Source organism: Enhydra lutris, unplaced genomic scaffold (genome assembly GCF_002288905.1).
Source record: "Enhydra lutris kenyoni isolate GAN:26980312 unplaced genomic scaffold, ASM228890v2 scaffoldscaffold39, whole genome shotgun sequence".
In the NCBI taxonomy this organism is placed as follows: domain Eukaryota; kingdom Metazoa; phylum Chordata; class Mammalia; order Carnivora; family Mustelidae; genus Enhydra; species Enhydra lutris.
In genome coordinates this window covers 5,661,885-5,683,082 of record NW_019154123.1, presented here as the reverse complement: position 1 = coordinate 5,683,082, position 21,198 = coordinate 5,661,885, and the positions used below count along the sequence as shown (strand labels likewise).

General features: G+C 43.2%; 1 protein-coding gene and 1 pseudogene across 4 annotated transcripts in view; one reads left to right on the top strand and one right to left on the bottom strand.

Annotated features, from left to right (window-relative positions):
- The first annotated feature begins 244 nt into the window (after positions 1 to 244).
- LOC111155126 (ubiquitin-conjugating enzyme E2 E1) overlaps positions 245 to 21,198 on the top strand; it is an 80,883-nt gene continuing 59,929 nt past the window's right edge. The window contains exons 1-3 of one of the 4 annotated variants that reach the window (XM_022515194.1): positions 245 to 366; positions 1,493 to 1,677; positions 5,737 to 5,787. In XM_022515194.1, the coding sequence (XP_022370902.1) occupies positions 1,526 to 1,677; positions 5,737 to 5,787 (203 nt within the window). In that variant the 5' untranslated portion in view covers positions 245 to 366; positions 1,493 to 1,525. Of the gene's footprint in view, positions 367 to 1,069; positions 1,678 to 5,736; positions 5,788 to 20,528; positions 20,537 to 21,198 lie in introns of those variants that run through there. The other 3 variants (XM_022515195.1, XM_022515196.1, XM_022515197.1) reach the window with 3 other exon arrangements.
- On the bottom strand, positions 16,014 to 16,817 carry LOC111155123 (annotated as a pseudogene).

Below are 21,198 nucleotides of genomic sequence, written 5' to 3'. Positions count from 1 at the left end.
AATTCCCACCCCTCGCCCCTTCTCTGGCGTCCCGCGGCGGCGCTGGGGTGGGGGAGTGGGTGGGAGGGGGGAGGGTTTCCCGGGGTCCCCTGTGTCCTCCTCGCGCCCCCCCGGAGGTGTGCAGGGGGAGGGGAGCGCGGGTGGGTGGGACCGGGCCGGGTGGGGGAGGGGTGAGGGCGAAGAGGAGGAGGAGGAGGAGTGTATGTGCGAGCGTGTGTGGCTGGGGGAAGCCATTGCCTGTTTAATAGTTGCTGTTGCTGCACTTCCGCTTCTCTCCCAGCGAGAGAGAGACACGAGTGGCCAGGCCCAGCCGCAGCCGCAGCAGCAGCCGCCGCGGCGGCACGGAGGAGCCAGACACAAAGAGAGGTACGGGGATCCCCCCCGCCGCCCGCCGCCCCCCGGCCGCGTCGCCGGGCCTCGGGGACACCCCTCGCCGCCTCCCCCGACCCGCGCCTCCCGGGCCGCCTGGCACGGGGCTGAGGGGGGGTGGAGAGGGGCCGAGGAGCCCCAGGGGTCCGGGGCCCGCCCGCGGGGGATGGGTAGGGACCCCGGGCCGCGTGGGGTGCGGGGGCCGCCCGCATCGGGGATGGGGGGGGCATTGTGGCTCGAACTGTCAGCGCTGCCCCGGGAGCCCCCCACTGGCCGCTGAGGGGGTCGGGAGCGGGGGAGGGGGAGGCGGGGGAGCCCCGTTTCCCCCGGGGCGGGGGCCCGCGGGGATTAACCCCTCTGGGGCGGAAGGGCTCATTGTTATTCCTCCGCTGTGGAGGCCGAGCCCCCCCCTTCACCCTCGCCCCACCCCCACTAGGGGTGGCTGTCGGGCGTGTGCTCGGGACCCCCGCCCCAGTCGCGCAGCCCTGGCCGGGCGGCCAAGCCACAGGCCTGCGGGGAGAGGCGTCGGGGCGCGGCGCTGGGGGGCCTCGGGCCTCGTCGCCCCTGCCCCCCCCGCCGGCCTCTCCCTTCCCCCACCCGGGCACCCGCTCCCCGCCTCCGTCCCCCCGTTTCGGCTTCCTCTCTTACTCCTCTCCTCCCCTTCTCTTTTCCCGATCTCGCCAAACTCCACTCCTGGCCCCCGCTGTCTCGCCCTGATCAGTGGCCCCCCGCGACCCCCGGAAAGCCCACTGAAACAGCCCCGAGGCCAGCACACCGCCGGGACCTTCTCTCCTTGCCCCGCCGAGGCGCTCGGCGCCCCCACCCTGCCCTCAGCCTGCTTGGCTTCTCCCCTCCCTGCCCCGAGGGGAGCCCCGGGGGGCGCGGGAGGGGCCGCTCGCTGAGCTCGTTCTGGTTTTCCCACCGCGTCCCCCACTTGGGGCCAAAAATAAGCCGCGTCGGATTTGCTAAAGCCTTAATGGGCCTGAAGACTTGGAAAAGCGAGTGGAGGGCGGTGGGCGGCCGGGTGCACCCCTGGCCAAAGCCCTTCTGACAGCACCCGAGTTCCTTATTTACACTGACTGCATGGTCTGTGTGTTTCTGTTTTGTTTCTCTCCCCCTGCAGGGGCTGTTTGCGGGGTGGGGTGGGGGGTTCGCTATGTCGGATGACGATTCGAGGGCCAGCACGAGCTCCTCCTCATCTTCGTCCTCCAACCAGCAAACCGAGAAAGAAGCAAACACCCCCAAGAAGAAGGAGAGTAAAGTCAGCATGAGCAAAAACTCCAAACTCCTCTCTACCAGCGCCAAGAGGTACCGTACTCCACCCCCAACCTCCTAGGCTTCCTATTTTCCGAACTGCCTCTTGCTGCTTCATTTGGTCTGCCTCCCAATGAGGGGTAGCTTGAATGCTCCTCATGGTTTGCGTGCTGTTAAAAATGAAAAAAAGGGACGTGGAAGCTTTAATTATTTTACTCTATTGCTTCTGGTTTTTCCCTTTTAATAGTTACCCACGTGCAGCTGTTGCGGCTTGCCTCTCTCATTTCTTGCTAAAGTTTGTAAGAATCCTCATTACTTTTATTAGTGACCCCCAAATCTGATTTCAAATTACTTGTCCTATTAATCACGAGCTTGTCACCCTTCTCAAGGCTGTCATCCCACTTAATTACTAATACCTGTCCAGACAACTCTATCAGAATGAATTCGGTTACCGTCTTGCTTCCTCTTCACCTGTTGCACTGTGATCTTTTTTGAGTGGAGCTTTCTCCGCAAACTGCATAAGGAATAACTCCTGTTAGTGGGGTAAAAATTTTAATAGGTGAAAACAGGTGTTTTCAGATGGAACTTAAAGAGATTCTTCTGATTTGGAGAGTTGAGGCAAATGAATTGATAAATGATGTAAAATGGGTATTGTAGGTTGTCTGGGGGATTCTCTTTTTCTCTTTAAAAACTTCAGTTTTGCCAAATTAAAGGGAGACTCACTTTTTTCATGATACATTCTCTCATATGCTGTAAAAATTTTTCTTTTCCCAAGCTGAATTCAAGCAGTGGTTCTTTTTTCTTTACTATTTTCCTCTTAGTTTCTGAAAGAACCTACTTTTTTACCTCAGGCATCCTTCAGTAATATTCTCTGATCTCCATGACCCTTAAAATAATCTATAGCAGATTCCAGGGAAACCCCGCGCCCTTTCATAAATCCTGCTGCTCTCAGGTGGACAGTCATTAAACTTTAAGGTGGCAAACCAGGAAGACAGTAAGGAATACAAATGGTGGGTTAAATAGGGGTATCTTTTTTAAAGGAACGTAAAATAAAACAGAATGTGAGTCTTTAGTTTCCACTGAGTAGTGAGCCCGGAACTCAGAGTCAAAGTTTGTTCTGTCATTTTTCCAGAAATTTGAAAATTTGGTGAAGTGCTTTGGTGACCTAACCATGGGGGGAATGAAGGAGAGATGTTCGCTTGTTTTAAAGAATGTAGAGGTTTAGAGTTAAATGGCAAGATACCTTAGCAAGATTCTACTTATTTTTGGAGAGGTGGTTTGATGGCCCCTCGGCTTCCCAGGAATCCAAACTGGCCCTCATTGATTAGTCCAGAACCTGGCATCTCCCCTGCTCACATTGGATAGGGCTTTCCTTAATCTCCCCAACTCCCTACCCCTCACTACCCTGACCTGCAGTACCTGTGTCCCCTGATCCATGCCGGGACAGCTTTGGGGCTGACCTGAGTAAGGCAGGATATTTGCTTTAAGATTATTAGTGTTTTTTGTGTACCAGGATATCACTGGCGCACATGAATATATTTGGGGGTAAAAGCACAGGTGTCGAATATAAAATAGTCTTCCTTTGTGTCAGCAAATTACTGAGGGAGATTTTTCATTACACACAGTTTGTCCATTTATGCTAAGGAAGTTTAAAAACTTATTTGAAAATTCCTGGGAAAGAGATTAGTAGGTGTACAAAAAATGAAAGGTGGGAAGCTACAAGGGGTAATTTTACGTATAAAGTTAACATCAGTTTTCGCTCCTTGAATATCTTGTGGAAAGAGTGGCTGTTAGTGTTAAAGCAGAGCTAAGGTTAATAGAGAAGGCAAAAAATGGGAGAGGGGCAGCGTATCCTGGAAAGAATAAGGGGGAAATTAATGTTAGTGGGACCCTATTAAAGCTGCTCTGTGAAATACGTTGACTTGGAAGCTGAGTGTTGCTGTAGACTTGGAAAGGGCCCATATACTGGGAAACAGAATAAAAAAGCCTGAATTGGTAGACATAAAGTTACTTAACTGCATATTGGAAAGTGGTTTCGTTTGTAGTCCATGGGTAGATGAAAAGCTCCCATTGAGAGTGGTCTGGACAAGAATTATTCCGTGAAACGTATGTATGAGTTACTTGTACAAATCTTTTGTCAGTATTGACAAAAAATTTTGTCAGTTAGTTGTAAAGATGAAGTGGTTAAAACTGGTAGTATACTTTTTAGGTATTAAAGAAGTAGCCACCTTTTCAGTAAATATAGTAGAGGTTGAATTTGCAAGAAGTGAAGTCATATGTGTTTTTATACAAGTTGTGCTCAGGTGGAGGATATTTTTGCCTATGTACATAGGTCTTAAGGTATAGTCATTCTAACATGCACATAAAGAATCAGGAAACCAGGATTCCAAACTTTTTAGTCCAACATAGTAATGAGTCAAACAGCCCGGGTGTTTGGGAATGTCTCAAAACTGAAACGCTTATTGGTAGCAAAAGAATTTAGCAAGACACAGATAAGTAGATGTCTGTAAAGGCTGTGATCAAACCGCTTTCTAAAGCTCACCAGATTTGTAGGGGGCAGGAAGTGTCCTCCAATAGGAAGGTCTAAAGAACTTCCCTAATAACCACCCTTAATTTCTCTTTACTTACACATGGAGAAAACAATGCCTTCTAAAACCTACTGCCCATTGCATCTACCCAGCCTATCTTCCCACCCTCAGAGAACCTTTGGAAAGAGAAAAGCAACCATTGTGATTCTGATTGCCTTTAGACTGTGTGTGTGTTTAGTTTTTTACTACCGTTCTACCTCCGTGAGATTTTTTTTTAAGTTGTACCGTAGCCCTTTGGGGTTTTATGTGATAGGAGCCAGAAAGGTTATAAAAATAGAAGGCACCATTTAGTAGATGTCCCAGGCTTAAAGGTCTCAAACTTTGTCTTATTAATTGATGCTCTAAGCGCCTAGGTAAGCAGAAGACAAAGGCCAGGGCTTGGTGTGAACTGCTTGGTGGCGTCGGCCTAGGAGTGGGGGAGGGGCTCTTTGTGAAGTCGTGGGTTGGTACGAAGATAGAAAATGGGCCGGGGGTCGTGGGGGGGGTGGTGGTTATTGTCCCGGGTTCTGTGTCCATGCTGAGATGGAGAAGGAAGGGAGCAGATCTTAGAGAATTTAGAGGATATCCAGGAAAAAGCAGGTCCGGAAAGGCGGGGTGGGGAGGCTAGAGTGCGAGCGCTGTGCGGGACTGAGGCTGGGTGCACCTGTGCGGGCCGGCTGCTAGTGTCCGGTCTCGCTGGAGGGGCAGGCGGGAGTGTTGGCGCCCAGGGGTCCGCGCGCGGCGTGAGAGCTGGAGGTCCCAGGGCGCAGTGGAGGCGAGTGGGGAGTCGCTGTGCGTCCTGGCGCGGGCTCTCGCCACCCCTGGTCCGCAACTTCACCCGCGGGTCTGGCGTGCGCCTCCCGAGTTGTCGGGCGCGCGCGGGCTGGGGACGGGGAGCCCGGGCAGCCGAGCAGGGGCTCGGCTTTGCGGCCTGCGCTGCGCCGGCACCCCGCGACGCGGGGCAGGTCAGTCAGGACCCGAGGGGCCTCGCGGGGAGCGGCCATGTTGGCTTCGTCACTGAGGACGCGGGACGGCCTGGGGAGGGCGCCCTGCCGAGGCGGCGGGGAGGGCATCCGAGGTGCCCGGAGTGGGGGGGTGACCCGGGCGGAGATTGGGGGCGCACCCTTCCCACCCACGCGGCGGCTTGGGTTTCTCCGTCCAGGGAAGACGTGCAGCGCAGAAGTGAATGTGTCCTGGCACATTCTAATGCAACTTAGGAAACGAGTCCAAAGCGAAGCTTTACAATGATTTCCTAAATGGAAAACCCCGAGAAATACAACTGCCTCAGTATGCGAGGCAAGACTGGAACCGAAACATTTTAGATAACAGCAGGAGACCCCGGACCGCCAGCTCACTGCCCGTGGGAAAGAAGTTTTTTCCTAAACTATGGGCCTGAAGCTTTTGATGTGTAGTTTCCTTCTCCCTCAGTAGAACCCAGTTATCATGGCAGGCAGTTAGGGTTATCTGCCAGACCTATGCGTTACCGGTGGGAGGCTACCAACGCCTTCATGTTTCTTGTGTTTCTCTCTCACTTCCCTGACTCCAGGATTCAGAAGGAACTGGCAGACATCACTTTAGACCCTCCACCTAACTGCAGGTGAGCTTCCTTTCACAATTTTTTCTTTTTAAAATTCTTCTTTTTCTTGGGGATTTTCTTTTTGTTATTAAAAACTTCTTTTATTTCATAAATTATTTTGATGCTAACATCAAGTAACAGCTGAAATTGATTAACCTGGGAGTAATGTTTTGATGAGCCTCTCACAGTTTCAGTGTTAATGCTGAAGAGAAGTAATGAATTTTTCTGGCGTGGACCCTTTGACATACATAAAACAGAACTGTGAAATGAATTTAAAGGTGTACACTTGGCCTAATCGTGGACCTTGGATATGTCATTAGGGATTATGTAAAACCTTTTTAGATACTCAGGTACGTTTTAGTTTAGAAAATTGCTTTGCCATCTTAATCTGTTATTCAAGCTCTCCGTTAAGCTAATAGATCATAGAGTTAAATCACAACAGATTCTCAAGCTTATTTCATTGTATGTATAAATTCTGTGTTGGACTTTGGCAGATCAATTCAGGACATAATTTGTGACTTTGATAAAAAGGTTCTTAAATTTTATAGATTTAAGCTCTTCCATGGGGTATTTTTTAATTTTTTCTCAAAATTGCTTTGCATTGTATACATATGTGTGTTTCAGTTTCAAAGCAATTTGATTCCAGCTTTGTGGAGCATTTGCCAATCATTTTATTTTATTTAGAATAATTGTTTTGCTGCTGTTGAGGTGAAAGACTTGGATTTTATTAAGTCAATAGTGAAGTGAGGAAGGAATTAATGTGCTGTAATAGGCCATTTATTTAAGGGAGATTAATTCAAATCTGTTACTCCCCTAATTTAAAAATTAGGTGTAAAATATTTAACCTAATTCTCAGTTCTCAGGGTTAGCATTGAAATGGGATGCCACATATCAGAAGTGTACTCAACTTAAAAGAAGTCAGTAGGAGAAAATATTCAGTGGCTGTGCGCAGAATTTAAAACAAGCATGTGGAAATAATTCAAGTTGAAAAACTAAATGAAATATTTTGTTTATTAACACTGAACTTTCTGAAGTATGGTTAATGGGTTAAATGGAAACTTTAATATTGCCATTTGGATTACATATGTTCTTACTGTTGGTCAGGTGTGGGCTTTCTTTGGTAAAATTTTGTCCTGTTTTCTAAGGAAAGTTGTTTTGAATTTGAAATGCTCTTAAATTATGGTTTGTAACTGAACCACTTAATTTCTTAAGGATTTCTCTCATGGCTTTTAAGAATCTTTATACTAATGAGAAAGTGGAGGGTTAGGGCTGTGACATTTTACTTTTTTATTTTAGTGGAATCATTGTTCAGATAGAAGCCTATAGCTTCTTCCCTTGGCTGTGTTGAATCCTTGGGCATTCCCCATGGTAGATGCATGCTGTGTAGTTACTGCCCCTGTTTGGTATCATGTCTCTTCCAATGTGCCTCTTGTGAGTTCAGACTTAAGCTGATGAAATTACAAAGTTTTTAAAGCATCTTTCAAAACTAAGAACACTGATCAAAACCTAATGGTTTTCTTGCAAATATGTGCAATCAGCTTTAAAATTGTAAGCACTTTGAAGGTTTTCATGGGATTAATAATTTTTAAAAAATGGGAAAAGTACACTTAGTTTCACAGCATTTGAGTTGAATTCATGTGTGAGAGATTTGTGCTGCTGAACATGTAGAACTTTTATTTATGGGAAACCCTCTTAATTACCCCCTCAAGATAAAACCTGTGAATGTTAGGGGTGCTCTGGTGAAGCACCAAACTGGATGGGTATTAGATGGTTGGTGTGGGGAGACAAACTGCGACATACTTAAACATTTCGAAAAAAAAAAAAATTCTTGAATTTTGGAGAAGACGCTAGGTATCTTTAATTTGCAAAGAATATATTATGGTGAGTTTTAAGAATAAAGACTGCTTTATTTTCTGAAAACATTTTTTCAGCATGACTTCTTAGGTGATATGAATTAACAGTTTCTACTTTGTGTTGGCTTACTAGTGTTACTGACTGAATGTCATATAGTAGCCAATATTTAGCTACCTTAAATAAATATGGTTTTGTGTTTTTGTGTTGGTACCTTTTGGGATTCAGTTATTAAACATTTTAATGTACATTATTTGAGATGGAAGAGGATCATTTGGGGATACTTTTGAAGTTAAAAATGTATGAATTAAATGACATATTGAATGCATTCATGTTTATTTTTAGTAAATCTTTCTGATGTTACTCAGCATGAGAGCTCCATAGCTTGGTCCTTCTGAAATTGTAATTTCATCAACTATGAATTCTGTTTTGAATGAGTTAAACAATTGACTTTAAATTAACCTATCTTATGTATTAATCCTTTGTAGGACTGCCTTTTTTCAATCAGTATTCAGCCTGTAGTTTTAAATTTAACCGTGTTACTTTATTAAAATACAGCAGTTGGCACAGAGTAACCTCTCAATACACAGTTGATTATTGCAGATCAGTGGAAGAATTGCTTCTCTTGAAGGTGCATTGCTTGCATTCCAGTAATTTTCACACTTTACTTGGCAAACTTCAAAGTTACTGAACTTAAACTTGTGTGAAATGCAGTTGCTAAATATGTTATAATGTGTGAGCGAGCACATAAAGTTAAATCTTGCGTTGAATATTGTGTTGAGTAGATTTTTTTTTAAAGAATGGAGTGCAGGGGCGCCTGGGTGGCTCAGTGGGTTAATAAGTCCCTGCCTTCAGCTCAGGTCATGATCTCAGGGTCCTGGGATCCAGAACCCCGCATAGGGGGGGAAATCTCTGCTCAGCGGGGAGCCTGCTTCCCACCCCCCCCCCACCCCGCCACCTGCCTCTCTGCCTACTTGTGATCCCCCTCTGTCAAATTAAAAAAAAAAAAAAAAAGAACAGAATGCAGATTATAGTCAGTGACCAGTCAGAAGTTTTTTAAGTGAATATTTAAAAATTTTTCTATATTACCACATAAATCAAATTCTTTGTTATCTGTTTGGTTCTGTGTATGTATGCAGATGAAGTAATAGTCTCCCCACTCATGTACTAGGTATGCATTTGGTTAGTTTTTTCCTTGCATTTTGGCTGTTTGGGGAAAAAAATACTGTCTTAACTACTGTAATAATTTCCTCAAGCATGCTCTATCCTGGATTGTAAAATTATGCCTTTTATTTAACTTTTTAAAAGTTTTTATTTAAATAAAATGATGCCTTTTAGATAGTTGATGAACTCTGGGCCACTAGAGTCAGTTTTGTACCTGTTATTTATAGTCTAGGGCTCAAGCTTTTCTGAATTGTCTAGTTATAGCTGTATAACCAATCTGTAGACCTGTTTCTATAGATAGTATGTCTGTATGTAATAAATTATATTTTCCCAAGTCCTTTAAATTCAGAATTGCATAAGGAAATACTAGTATTTTGAGTAAACTATTTATATAGCAACTTGAAACCTAAAAATTCAAATTTTTTAGAGCTACTCTTTTAGGATAAAATGTCTTTGAGAAGTCATTAAATGTTTCAAGCAAGGTGGAGAATAGTAAAAAATTCTTGTTTTATATGACTTTACTATATTTGATAATTATTTTTGTGTTTCTTAAATATGTAAACCCTACTAAGTAAATATGTTTGATTTTTCTGGGAGAACTATAGAATCAGATATAGTTGGTTTTAAAGTTTTACAGATAAATCTTACTTTTTTTTTTTTTTAAAGATTTATTTATTTGAGAGCGAGCAAGTGTGTACACAAGCATGACTGTGGTGGGGGGGTGCAACGAGGGAGAGAATCTCAAGCAGACTCCTGAGTGCAGACCTGGACATGGGCTCATCCTACCACCCCGAGATCATGACCTGAGCCAGAATAATACTGAGAGTTGGATGCTCAGTCAACTGAGTCACCCAGGTGCCCCAGCTAAATCTTTTTAATTATCTTTTTAAAGATAATTTAAAGGCTAAAGTGAAGAGCATTTTAAAAATGTAATGGATTTGTTGAAGAAGTTAAAGTTTTTTTAACCTTCTTCTCATTTGCTGAAAGGGCCAACTATCTGACTTGCCTATCACATAGTATTGTAAAAATTCAGATGAGATTAGAGTTGCTCATTTAGCTCCTTTTAATTGCTCATTTTTTAAATGAGCAATTGCTTGTATTTTATTTTTATTTTTTTCTTAAAGATTTTATTTATTTATTTGACACAGGGAGAGAGATCACAAGGAGGCAGAGAGGCAGCCAGAGAGATGGGGGGGGTAGTGATTCAGGCTCCCTACTGAGCAGAGAGCCCGATGCCAGGCTCTATCCCAGGACCCTGAGATCATCACCTGAGCCAAAGGCAGAGGGTCAACCCACTGAGCCACCCAGGCACCCCTATTGCTTGTATTTTACATAGTCTTAAGCCATTATACAATAATTGGAGTGAATGTTTTTGAAAACTTGAGATGTAGAAGTTGCGCTGTAAAAAGTGAAAAATCCGCCTCATGATCTCTTCTGACCTGCTCCTTTGCGGAGATGCTCCTAAATTTGGAGCTATTGCACTTTGTGTATATCCTTCTAGATAGTTTCTGTGAATGTACATTTTTGTATTTTTCTGGTTTTATAAAATCTGGAATTAGTGGTAATAATAATGAGATGTTAATTTAGAAATCCCAGGCTGCTAAACTTGAAAGGAAAAGAGGACTTTTCCTTGGAATAGTAAAGGCCTATACATCTTGTCCAAATTTAGCTTGCTTTAAATGGTTGTTTGGGTATAAGAAATGGGTTCAACAGAAGTCCTTTACAAAATCCTGTATCTCACCTGAAAAAAACCCTTTTTGTTTTTTATTCATCTGATGTTACTAAATGCATTAAAGATAAAAATGTGACTTCAACATCTGAACAGTGTTCAGTTTCATAATAATTTTCATTTGGAGAGTTACCAGTGCAGTGTGTTTGCCTTTATGTGCGCAGAGGCAATGTTGAAAAACAGCGAGAACCAGGAGACTGGAGTGTCAATGCAATCAAAGCCCCCAAACGAGGGTCAAGGTCGTGGAAATTAGGTCATCATCTAGGGCCTGAGTGGGTAGGAAGGAAGGAAATCTATCCAGAAGTGAATTGCTTACTAAATAAGTAGGAACTCTTGTGACTGTTCTGTTTACTAAAAGACCATGTGTCTGGATTATAAAACTATACTACTATTGTTCTCAGAAAGCTAAACAGAATTACCATATGACCCAGCAGTTACACTCCTAGGTATATACCCGAAAGGATTGAAAACAGGGAGTTGAACAGATTCTTGTCAGTGTTCATAATAGCCCGAAAGAGGAAACAACCCAAGTATCCATAGCCATGAAAGGGAATGAAGTTCTGATATATGCTACAATGTGACTGAATCTTCAAAAATGTTAACTTAAGTAAAATAAGCAGAAGTAAAGTACAGAAGGACAAATATTGTGATTCTAGTTGCATGAAATACCTGGAATAGGTAAATCCATAGAGGCAGAGTATTAGAGGTTTTCAGGGTTAGGGAGAGGGCAGAATGGGGGAGTTATTTCTTAATGGGTATAGTTTCTGTTTGGGGTGATTAAAATTTTGGAAATAGTGGTGATGGTTATACAACATTTGAATGTCATCAAATTTCACACTTAAAAATGGTAAAAATGGCAAATTTTACCACACAAAAAAAGAGGAAAACCCCTATACCATTGTTGTTGCTTTTTAAAGATTTTTTTTTTTTTTTTTTTAAATCTCAGAGAGAGCTCTTGAGCACACAAGTGAGGGGAGGCCAGAGGGGTAGGAAGAAGCAGGCTCCCAGATGAGCTGGGAGCCTGTTTGGGACTAGATCCCAGGACCTGGATACCTGGAACTGAACTAAAGACAGATGCTTAGCTGACTGAGCCACCCAAGTACCCCACATTGTTTAAATGTTAGCAGTATTTTGAGGAAAGATGCTTATAGCTTACAAGGCCACATATCACAATATTTATGGATTACTGCACAGGATACTAATATTCTTGTCACCAACCTTGAGTGCTGTTACATATGAAAACTGATGACCTTGAAGGAGTTCATTGTCTAGTAAGGGTGGTAAGAAATGCATGTATGGTTCTTGAGTAGTACTTGGAAACATGAGTATTATTTGGAAGGTAATGAGTGCACATTACATGTTATGAAGGTTCAGAGCAGTGAGAGATTGCTTGGCCTGGGTGTGAGAACTAGCGTCTGGAGCACTCAGATAAAACTTCCTGGAGGAGATGAGAAGTGGAGTGGGAAGAGCAAGAGACATCTTGTAGTAGAGGAAAGGCCGAGAGGGCACTATTAGGTAAGAGTGAATAAACCTATGGCCAGAGTGGGAGGATAACCAGTAAGAGATAAAGGTTGTGCTCTTCAGTGTCAGGCTTTGAATTTCATAATATAGTTATTGGGAATCATTGAAATGCTTTTGGGCTGGATGTCTAATCCAGTTAGAACTGAGTATCTGGATAGAGACAAAGCAAGGGTTGAGTGGAGTTTGGTGGGAAGCAGGAGACTTGTAGAGCGCTGCATTCATCCAGGCGAGAGGCCAGGTGGGCCTGGGGGCAGGTGACAGTCATCAAAGTGGAGAGGAAAGAATGGGAAAGCAGTGGAGTCTAGAGAACTTGGCCACTGATTTAGAGATGTAGGACTTGAAAGGACTCGGGTTCTTTGGGTATTGGGGAATATGGTGGTGCCATTAAAAGAGGTCAGTAAGGCAGGAAGAGGAACTAGTTTGAGGGAGCAGAGGGATTACAGATAAATCCTCTTTCCAAGGTCTAATTTGTATGGTTTGTTGACCATATAGAGCGCTTAACATATTGTTGTCATGTAGTAGGCGCTCAGTAATATTTGTAGTTCCTTTTGTTTTTTTTTTTTGGAGGGAGACAGCAAGCAAGCACACGTGTTTTGGGGGGAGGGGTGGTACAGAGGGAAAGAAGAAGCAGATAACCTGCTGAGCATGGAGCCGGAGTGGCTCCATCCCAGGACCCTGAGTGGCTCCATCTCAGGACCCTGAGATCATGACCTGAGCTGAAATCAGACGCTTAACCAACTGAGCCACCCAGTGCCTCAATATTTGCAGTTTGATTTTACATTTAAGTTTATTGTTGTTTATCAGTCATTGAACTCTGACATCTACCTAATCTAATTTTAGATTAGTTTAGACAAATGGATTATAAACGCCTTAAAAGGCAAGGACCATGGCTTTTCTCCTTGATTTTGAGCCTACGTGTCCCCCCCCCCACTTTTTTATTTTGTATATCTTTAAGGAATTGCTGTATGCCCATGGCTTTTTTCTTTTTTTTTTTCTTTAAACTCTATTTATTATTTGATAAAGAGAGAGTGTGAGCATGCGCCCGCCAGCATGCAATCCAGCACAGGCAAGAGGAGTTGCAGAGGGAGAGGGAGAAGAGGCTCCCTGCTGAGACGAGTGTGGAGCTTGTTCCCAAGACCCTGGATAATGACCTGAGCCCAAGGCAGATGCTTAACTGACTGAGTCACTCTCTGTTATCTCTGTATGTTTATTTTGTGGGACCATTTGACATTGTGTTACAGGCATCATGGCACATCTGTGTATTTAGGGTACATGCATTGAATCTGAAGTGGGCTGGCAGGGATGCTGAGGCTGGACCTGGCTTTGCGGGGGAGGTACACATTAGATTTAAAAGTTTGGGTGGTGGTTGAAGTACTCCTAATCACCAAGGGGAGGAGGTGAATTGAGAATTGTGCTCTGAGGGGTGTCTACACAAGGATAGGGAGATAACGACCTGGACAGAAGCAAAGTAGGGAGGAGAGCTGCAGGCCTTAACGGGAGGTCAAGGAAATTTTTTCATTGGCCTTTAAAGTGTAGAACTAAGAGTGCTCTGTAGGCTGAGAGGAAGAAGCAAGTAGGAAAAAAAGTGAAAATGCGAGGGAGGGAGTTACTGTAATGTTTTTAAAACACAATTTTAGAGAAGGTGATAGAATATGGAACTGAGGTCATAAGCGGAGAGCATATATTTAGAAAGGCTGGAAGCCTGAACTTTATGATGGAGTGACAGTTTCAAAAGAATTGGAAGCATTTTTTGTCCTTAAGTAATACTCCAGTTACTTGTATAGAACAAAAAGAAGCAGCATATGTCCCCAGTGCTATTTGGTTTTTTCTTTCTGGGTAGATTTTAAGTTCCTTGAGAGCAGGGATGTCTTTGCCATCCGTACCTTGTCCAAGAAAGAGAAGATAAACAATACATATTTGTTAAATTAAAACAGACACAAAAACCTAATTTGAGTCTGATGGCTTAATGGAATGTCTTCATTACCCTCTTTGGAAAATAATGGAAAGAGCTGGGGAAATTGCTGTCACATTTTACAGCTGTCTGTTGCTGGCAGTCTTTCTGACTTGGCATCCAAGCAGTTTTGGCAATTTTCACCTTCTCGGAATCACAGAGGAGCTCTGGACTGCAGTGTGATGCAAAAGACGGGATCAGTGCTTTGGGCTAGATTGAGAAGATGTATAAAGAAAATACCAGTACCTTTGGTTACCATGTTTTGACTTGTTAAGATTACTGTTTGCTGACAAGTAAGCATGGGTTTAGGGGTGCTAAGTAAATTGGACTTCCTAGCAATGTTCCCCCAAATCCTAAAGCTATTCCAGATAGTCAGTTATGTTATAGACGCTGGCACCCGCCTGAGACATCTGACACATTCCCAGTCATCAGTGGAGTGAAACATAATAAGGGTTTCATAATAAGCCCATTCTTATTCAGCCTCTCTTATGCAGCCATGCTGTAAAGTAAAACAAAAGACCTAGTAACTGGTGTCAGAATATGCCTCTAATCCTCTGGGAAACTTCCTACTCTGTAGGCTAAGAAGCTCATCAGAGCTCTTTGCTGGAACATTGTAATCCAGGAATTGCTGTATGCTCACGGCTTTTTTTCTTGAAACCTCTACGCAAGTGATTATGGATTGCTTTGTAGAGTCTGTGCTGTACTGCATAGGCGATAAACCTGTGGAAGGCCAAGGTAGTGTTTCAGCCCAGTCAGCAAAAGTCTTAGGAAGCCAACGGTTTTCATATGCAGAATGTAATTGAAAGTTGTCACTGGGTTTTGTTACCTGGGGCAGCATACTGTTCACTAATATGTCAATTAACAAAGTAGTTAAAAACTGAATTCTGTCTGCTTCTAAAGAACCTGAATATGACAAAGGGCAAGGCCAGGCCAAAATAAAGGGACTGTATTATCAAGCTCTTAAATAGCATTTAACATTGCGTTCGCCATGGATGTCACATCTGACTTGATTCTAGTACTGAGTTGTGTCAGTATTAAATTTTGAGTATAAATAATTAATGGAGAGTCACAGTAGGGTCTGCTAGCGTTGAAATGATGATCATTATGTGTAATACCAGGACATTGGTTGTTTGTATCTATTTAAATAGAGGAAAATTGATGTGGGATGGATCCTAATTAATTTCTTTAAAAAGAGGCATAGAAGCACATTTTCAAATAGCAATAGATAGAGCAGCTTGGAAGGATTTTACTTAGAAAAAAGTTTTAGGGGCACCTGGGTGGCTCAGTTGGTTAGACATCTGACTTCTGCTCTGGTCGTGATCTCAGAGTCCTAGGATTGAGCCCCTTGGTGGGCTCAGCGCTCAGCAGGCAGTCTGTTTCTCCTTCTTCCTCCCCCCATCTATGTACAGACACATGTGTACACCCATGCTCGCTCGCTCTCTCTAATAATTAAAATCTTTTAAAAAGAAAAAAGGTTTTAGACTATAGTTCAGAAAGGTTGTACAAGAGTGACAAAAACATAAGTAAATTAGATTATATTCATTTAAAATATGAGAGTCCTCTGTGTGCTACTCAGGTGACTAAAACAGATCAGGCCTCTGGGTTGTGGAACTTGAATTTTATTTTATTTACTTAATTTTTTTTTTAAGATTTTTATTTATTTATTTGACAGATAGATCACAAGTAGGCAGAGAGGCAGGCTCAGAGAGAGGGGGAAGCAGGCTCCCCGCTGAGCCAAGAGCCTGATGTGGGGCTTGATCCCAGGACCCTGAGATCATGACCTGAGCTGAAGGCAGAGGCTTTAATCCACTGAGCCACCCAGGCACCCCTATTTACTTATTTTTAAATCACTTTTTTAACATACAAGAAATACATGAGACACAAAGCCCAAGAAAGTGCTCAGTCCCTGAGTTGACAGTTTAGGGAGAGTTGTTGACAATGAGCCTTTCCAGTCTCGCAGGGAAAGACAGGGTTGAGAGGTCACAGTATCACAGGGCCCCTCATGAACTCAGCACTGAGGCCACTTGCGGCCTAGTTCTCTACCAAGTTTGCAAAGTACTGATTTTCCTTAACCTGGTCCTAGTCCTGCTCCCACACTCAGCCTCCAGTTTTCAGAAGTCATCCAGTTCCCAGAATGTCTGCTTCCTTTAGCTCCCTAGCATTTTCACTCAGGGGAGAAGAAGGCCGCTTACCCTGTCATGGTGTCAGGATGGTGGGGGGAGAGCTCCCTAGTACCTTGCCATTTACTTACTGTCCATCTATTGTGCTTAGAACCTGAAGATCCGGGGAGTCTCAGGTTCCCTTAAGGGCTTGTTCGAGCCCTGGCTATTTATGGGGGTTTCTGAGGGCTGTCCTGCTTCCTTCTTGGAGAACACCTGCTTAGAGAAGAGGGAAAACTAGGTACCCAGAGGCGTGTCCATTGCAGAAGAGGAAGTTGCCTCTGACTCTAAGGGCAGAACAGGCTCTCAGGAAGATTTGATTTGGGGCCTTTCGTCTCAAATACTTCATTCAGGTGTTTAACCAGTGGGCTTGGGAGGCTCTCTGCTACTGGTTTTCATAGGTATCTGTGCAATACCAAGGGTAGAAGAGTGGGGATCTGAGTTTTGGATGTGATTAGGACCTTCCAGCTGCTCCCCTGCTGGTAGGTTTGGCTGTGGAGTGCTCTCCACTGGGATGGGAGTGTGCAGAATGACGGTGTTAGGTAAATGGAGTTCCACCATTTGGGCCAGAAGTTTGTGCAGTGGAGGCTGTGCTGGAGTGACTGGGGTGCTTTTGGCTGAGCCCATCTCAACCAGGAGGAATCAGGTGGGGCAAGGGTGCAGCCCAGGGAAGGGAGAAGGTGCCTGGCCCCAGTTCCTCTTTTGGGTGCACAGCAGCTCGAGCTTCAACTCCCTACGTTGAGTTTCAAACCTCCCTGAAACTTGAATTCTATCTAGTAGGCAATACAGACAGTAACCAGGTGGAAGGTTAGGTATCTACAAGTCGTGTCAGCTGGTAAGAGAGAAATTAACAGTGCATTGATGGAGAGTAATTGGGGTAGGGAAGTTACTTGGAGAAGGCTTAAAAAGACATTTAGGCAAAGACCTGCCAGAGGAGAAGAAAGGAGAAAAACCTTGTTCAAAGTACAAAAAGAACATCCCAGACTGAGGGAAGCACAGACCTGGAGGCCATGAGGTGGGGAGTAGTACCATGTGAGGTGGAATCATGTAAACCAAGGTAGAGTTTGGATTTCATTCTAAGAACAGTGGAAAGCCATTCAAGGTTTTGAAGCAAGGAGGTGACATTATTTCAATAGTGATTAAAAAGTCTTTTCCTGCCTTCCTTGCTATGTGGCAGATAGCTGGGAGGAAGGCACGAGTGGAAGAACAGAGATCAGAAAGGAGGGTATTGCTCTATTCCAAGCAACTGGTGATGGCAGTTAGGATTAAGATGGTGGCAGTGGAGATGGGGTTAGAACACCTGTATCTGTTGATGGATTGGATGTGGGAGGTGAGAAAAAGGACCAAGAATGGCTCCAAGTTTTTGTGGTCTTAACAATTAGGTAGACAATGGCCATGTTTTACTGATAGGAACAAGACTGGAATAGGACCACTGTGTGTGTGTTTTTGGATGAAGGAAGCATAGAAAATGAGCCCTTTGTGGATATGTTTGGCTTTTAAAAAAATTTTTTATTATTTATTTATTTAAAAGATTTTATTTATTTGCCAGAGATCACAAGTGGGCAGAGAGGCAGGCAGAGAGAGAGGGGGAAGCAGGCTCCCTGCTGAGTAGAGAGCCCGATGCAGGGCTCGATCCCAGGACCCTGAGATTATGACCTGAGCCGAAGGCAGAGGCTTTAACCCATTGAGCCACTCAGGTGCCCCTATTTTATTTATTTATTTATTTATTTAATTTAATTTTATTTTTTTAAAGATTTTATTTATTTGCCAAAGAGAGAGAGAGCAAGCGAGTACACACAAGCAGGCAGAGAGGCAGCAGAGGCAGTGAGAGAAGCAGGCTCCCTGCCGAGCAAGGAGCCCGATGTGGGACTTGATCCCAGGACCCTGGGATCATGAGCCGAGCCGAAGGCAGCGGCTCAACCCACCGAGCCACCCAGGCGTCCCTATTTTTTTTTTTTATTTTTAAAAAAATATTTTATTAATTTATTTGACAGAGAGCACAAGTGGGGAGGGCAGCAGGCAGAAGGAGAGGAAGAAGCCGTCTCCCAGCTGAGCAAAGAGCCCCACACGGGGCTCAATCTCAGGATCCTGGGATCATGATCTGAATCAGAGGCACACAATTAACCGACTGAGCCACCCAGGCACTCCATGTTAGGCTTTAGATGGAAGCATCCAAATGAAGGTGGCAGATAGAAAGTAGAAGTTAGGTATAGGTGAATGGAGCTCAGAGGAGTATTTTAGACTCAAGTTAATATTCATAAGCTTGAGATACATACACATTTGGGAGACGTCAATATATAGAGGCCCTTGTCTGAGGAAATCCCTCAAGCTCATCAAGAGAAGAAAGGTAGAATGAGAAGAGGGTCCAGGATGCAGACTTGAACCTCTAGTTTAGAGGTTGTATAGTCTGAGGGAGAAGCAAAGGGGACTGAGAGATAGAAGGAAAATCAAGAGAGTAATGTCAGAAAGCAGCGAGTAGAAAGTGTTTTGAGGTAGAGTGGTCATGAGTGCTGAAATAACACTTTGAGGTCGGGAAAGATGAGCAAGTAATCCCTGGATTTTACAGATCTAATGTAGAAGAGGTGATGCAAAAGAGGGAATGATTTCAAGAAGGAAAAGATATTTGTGGTACTCTACCGAATTAGAAGATTACATGTGTTTATCCAGGGGAGGTGATTTAGTATTCTCAGATTTTTACACTTTAGGGCAGAACTTCTTAAAACATTGTATAATTATTTTTCTTGGGGGTGTGTGTCTTTTTTAGTGGATTCTCAGATTCTCCCCACCCCCACTAGAAAAAAAATTAACTTCTGCTTTACAAGATTCAAGTGCTTTGTGATCTTTATGGTTGACATTGTAGTATGGATATCATATGTAAGTGCCAGATTCACATATCATATCTTGATGAATCCCTCTACCAAGGCATATTTTATAAATACTGGAGAGTGGATAAATTGGAAAATCGGTAAATTCCTGCTGCCATCCTTAAATTTTTTTTACATGCTTCCATTTGCATTGATCTTTTTTACTTTTCACACTTGTGGATGCATGAGAATGAGTGGATATATGTGTTTACTGTTTTTTGTTTTTTTTTTTTAAGATTTTTGTTTATTTTACAGAGATCACAAGTAGGCAGAGAGGCAGGCAGAGAGAGGAGGAAGCAGGTTCCTCGCTGAGAGAACCTGACGCGGGGCTCGATCCCAGGACCCCGGGATCATGACCTGAGCCGAAGGCAGAGGCTTTAACCCATTGAGCCACCCAGGGCCCCTATGTGTTTACTTTTAATACAGTGTGGATTATCATATTCCGTTTTTTTCATCCTTTTAAGACTGTCTATTATGTTTAAGCTTTACATCGAACTTACCTGGAGTTTTGTTTTGTTTTGTTTTTACCTGGAGTTCTTAAAGCATCTTCATATAAGCATCATCTTTCTAATCATTTACCAGTCATATTTTATTGTTTCATATTAACCAGGTACTCTTGATCCTTGGTCCTGTGTAACATGATAATTAAGATTGTCACTTTTTCTGAGATTGGTCTTCTCAAGACACATACTTATAAATTACACACAGTAAGCCAGGGGACAGTAGGACAACTAGAGTCATTGTTGAATGTGGGTTAATAGTTTCATATAAGAAATGTCCCATGATGCAAACGCTTATCTTAATATTTCCCAGCAGAGAAGTATGTGTATGTAATAGCTTGTGTATAAAAAATTCAGGTGCCAGATTCCCATTCAAATTTGGGTGTGGGGGACTTGGGGCATGTGATGTGCAAACATTCTAAGTGGTCTAGGTCTGGTGTCTTTTTATCCACATCACCACAGAAGTGATCAATCAGGTACCTTTTAAAAATATTTTATTTATTGAGAGAGAGAATGAGCACATAGAAGGGCAGAGGGAGAAGCAGACTGCCTGTGAAGCAGGATGACCTGAGCCAAAGAGATATGCTCAACCAACTGAGCCACCCAGGTGCCCTCATTCGGGTACTTTACAACATTTTTAGTCTCAGAAACATGGTGTAGTTCATTGACATTAATTTTTTTTTTCATTGACACTAATTTTGTTTAAACGTTTTAAAGGTTCTTTGGTTTAAGATTGATGTTTTTCACATTTTCAAATCATTATTAGAGGTTCTCTTCTAGTATGCCTTTATAGTAAATGAGTATTTAGAGGAGAAATTATTTATGGTATCTCTTATTCAAATAACCAACAGATTTCTAAATTAAAATTGACATAGAGACATGGTTTCTATTTGGGTTTTTAATTTTTTTTCTTGAATAAACAAATTGATTTAATAAAGGTTGATTATGTTTTATGGAACTCTTAGTATATCAGAACGTCCTGTGGAGTGTGGTCAAGTGCTATTCACTGCTAGGCAATACTAGATGTGAAAGTTGGCTAATAGCATATATAAAAGGAAGAGTTTATTTGCAGAGTTCGGTTTTGTTTTTTTATTCAGTTAATTAACATGTATTGGTTTCAGAGGAAGAGGTCAGAGATACATCAGTCATATATCAGTGCTCATTATATCACATGCCCTCCTTAATGTCCATCACCCAGTTACCCCATCCCCCCCAGCCCCCACCCATCAACTCCCAGTTTGTTTCCTATGATTAAGAGTCTCTTATGGTTTGTCTCCCTCTCTGATTTTGTCTTATATTATTTTTTTCTCTCTTCCCCTTTAATCCTCTGTTGTTTCTTAAATTCCACATATGAGTGAGACCATGTAATTGTCTTTTTCTGATTGACTTATTTCGCTTAGCATAATACCCTCTAGTTCATCCATGTTGTTGCAAATGGAAGATTTCATTTTTTTTTTTTTTTTTAAGATTTTATTTATTTATTTGACAGAGATCACAAGCAGGCAGAGAGGCAGGCAGAGAAAGGAGGAAGCAGGCTTCCCGCTGAGCGGAGAGCTGGATGTAGGGCTCCGATGCAGGGCTCCATCCCAGGACCCTGAGATCATGACCTGAGCCGAAGGCAGAGGCTTTAACCCACTGAGCCACCCAGGCGCCCCTGGAAGATTTCTTTTTTTTTTTTTTTTTTTTTTTTTTT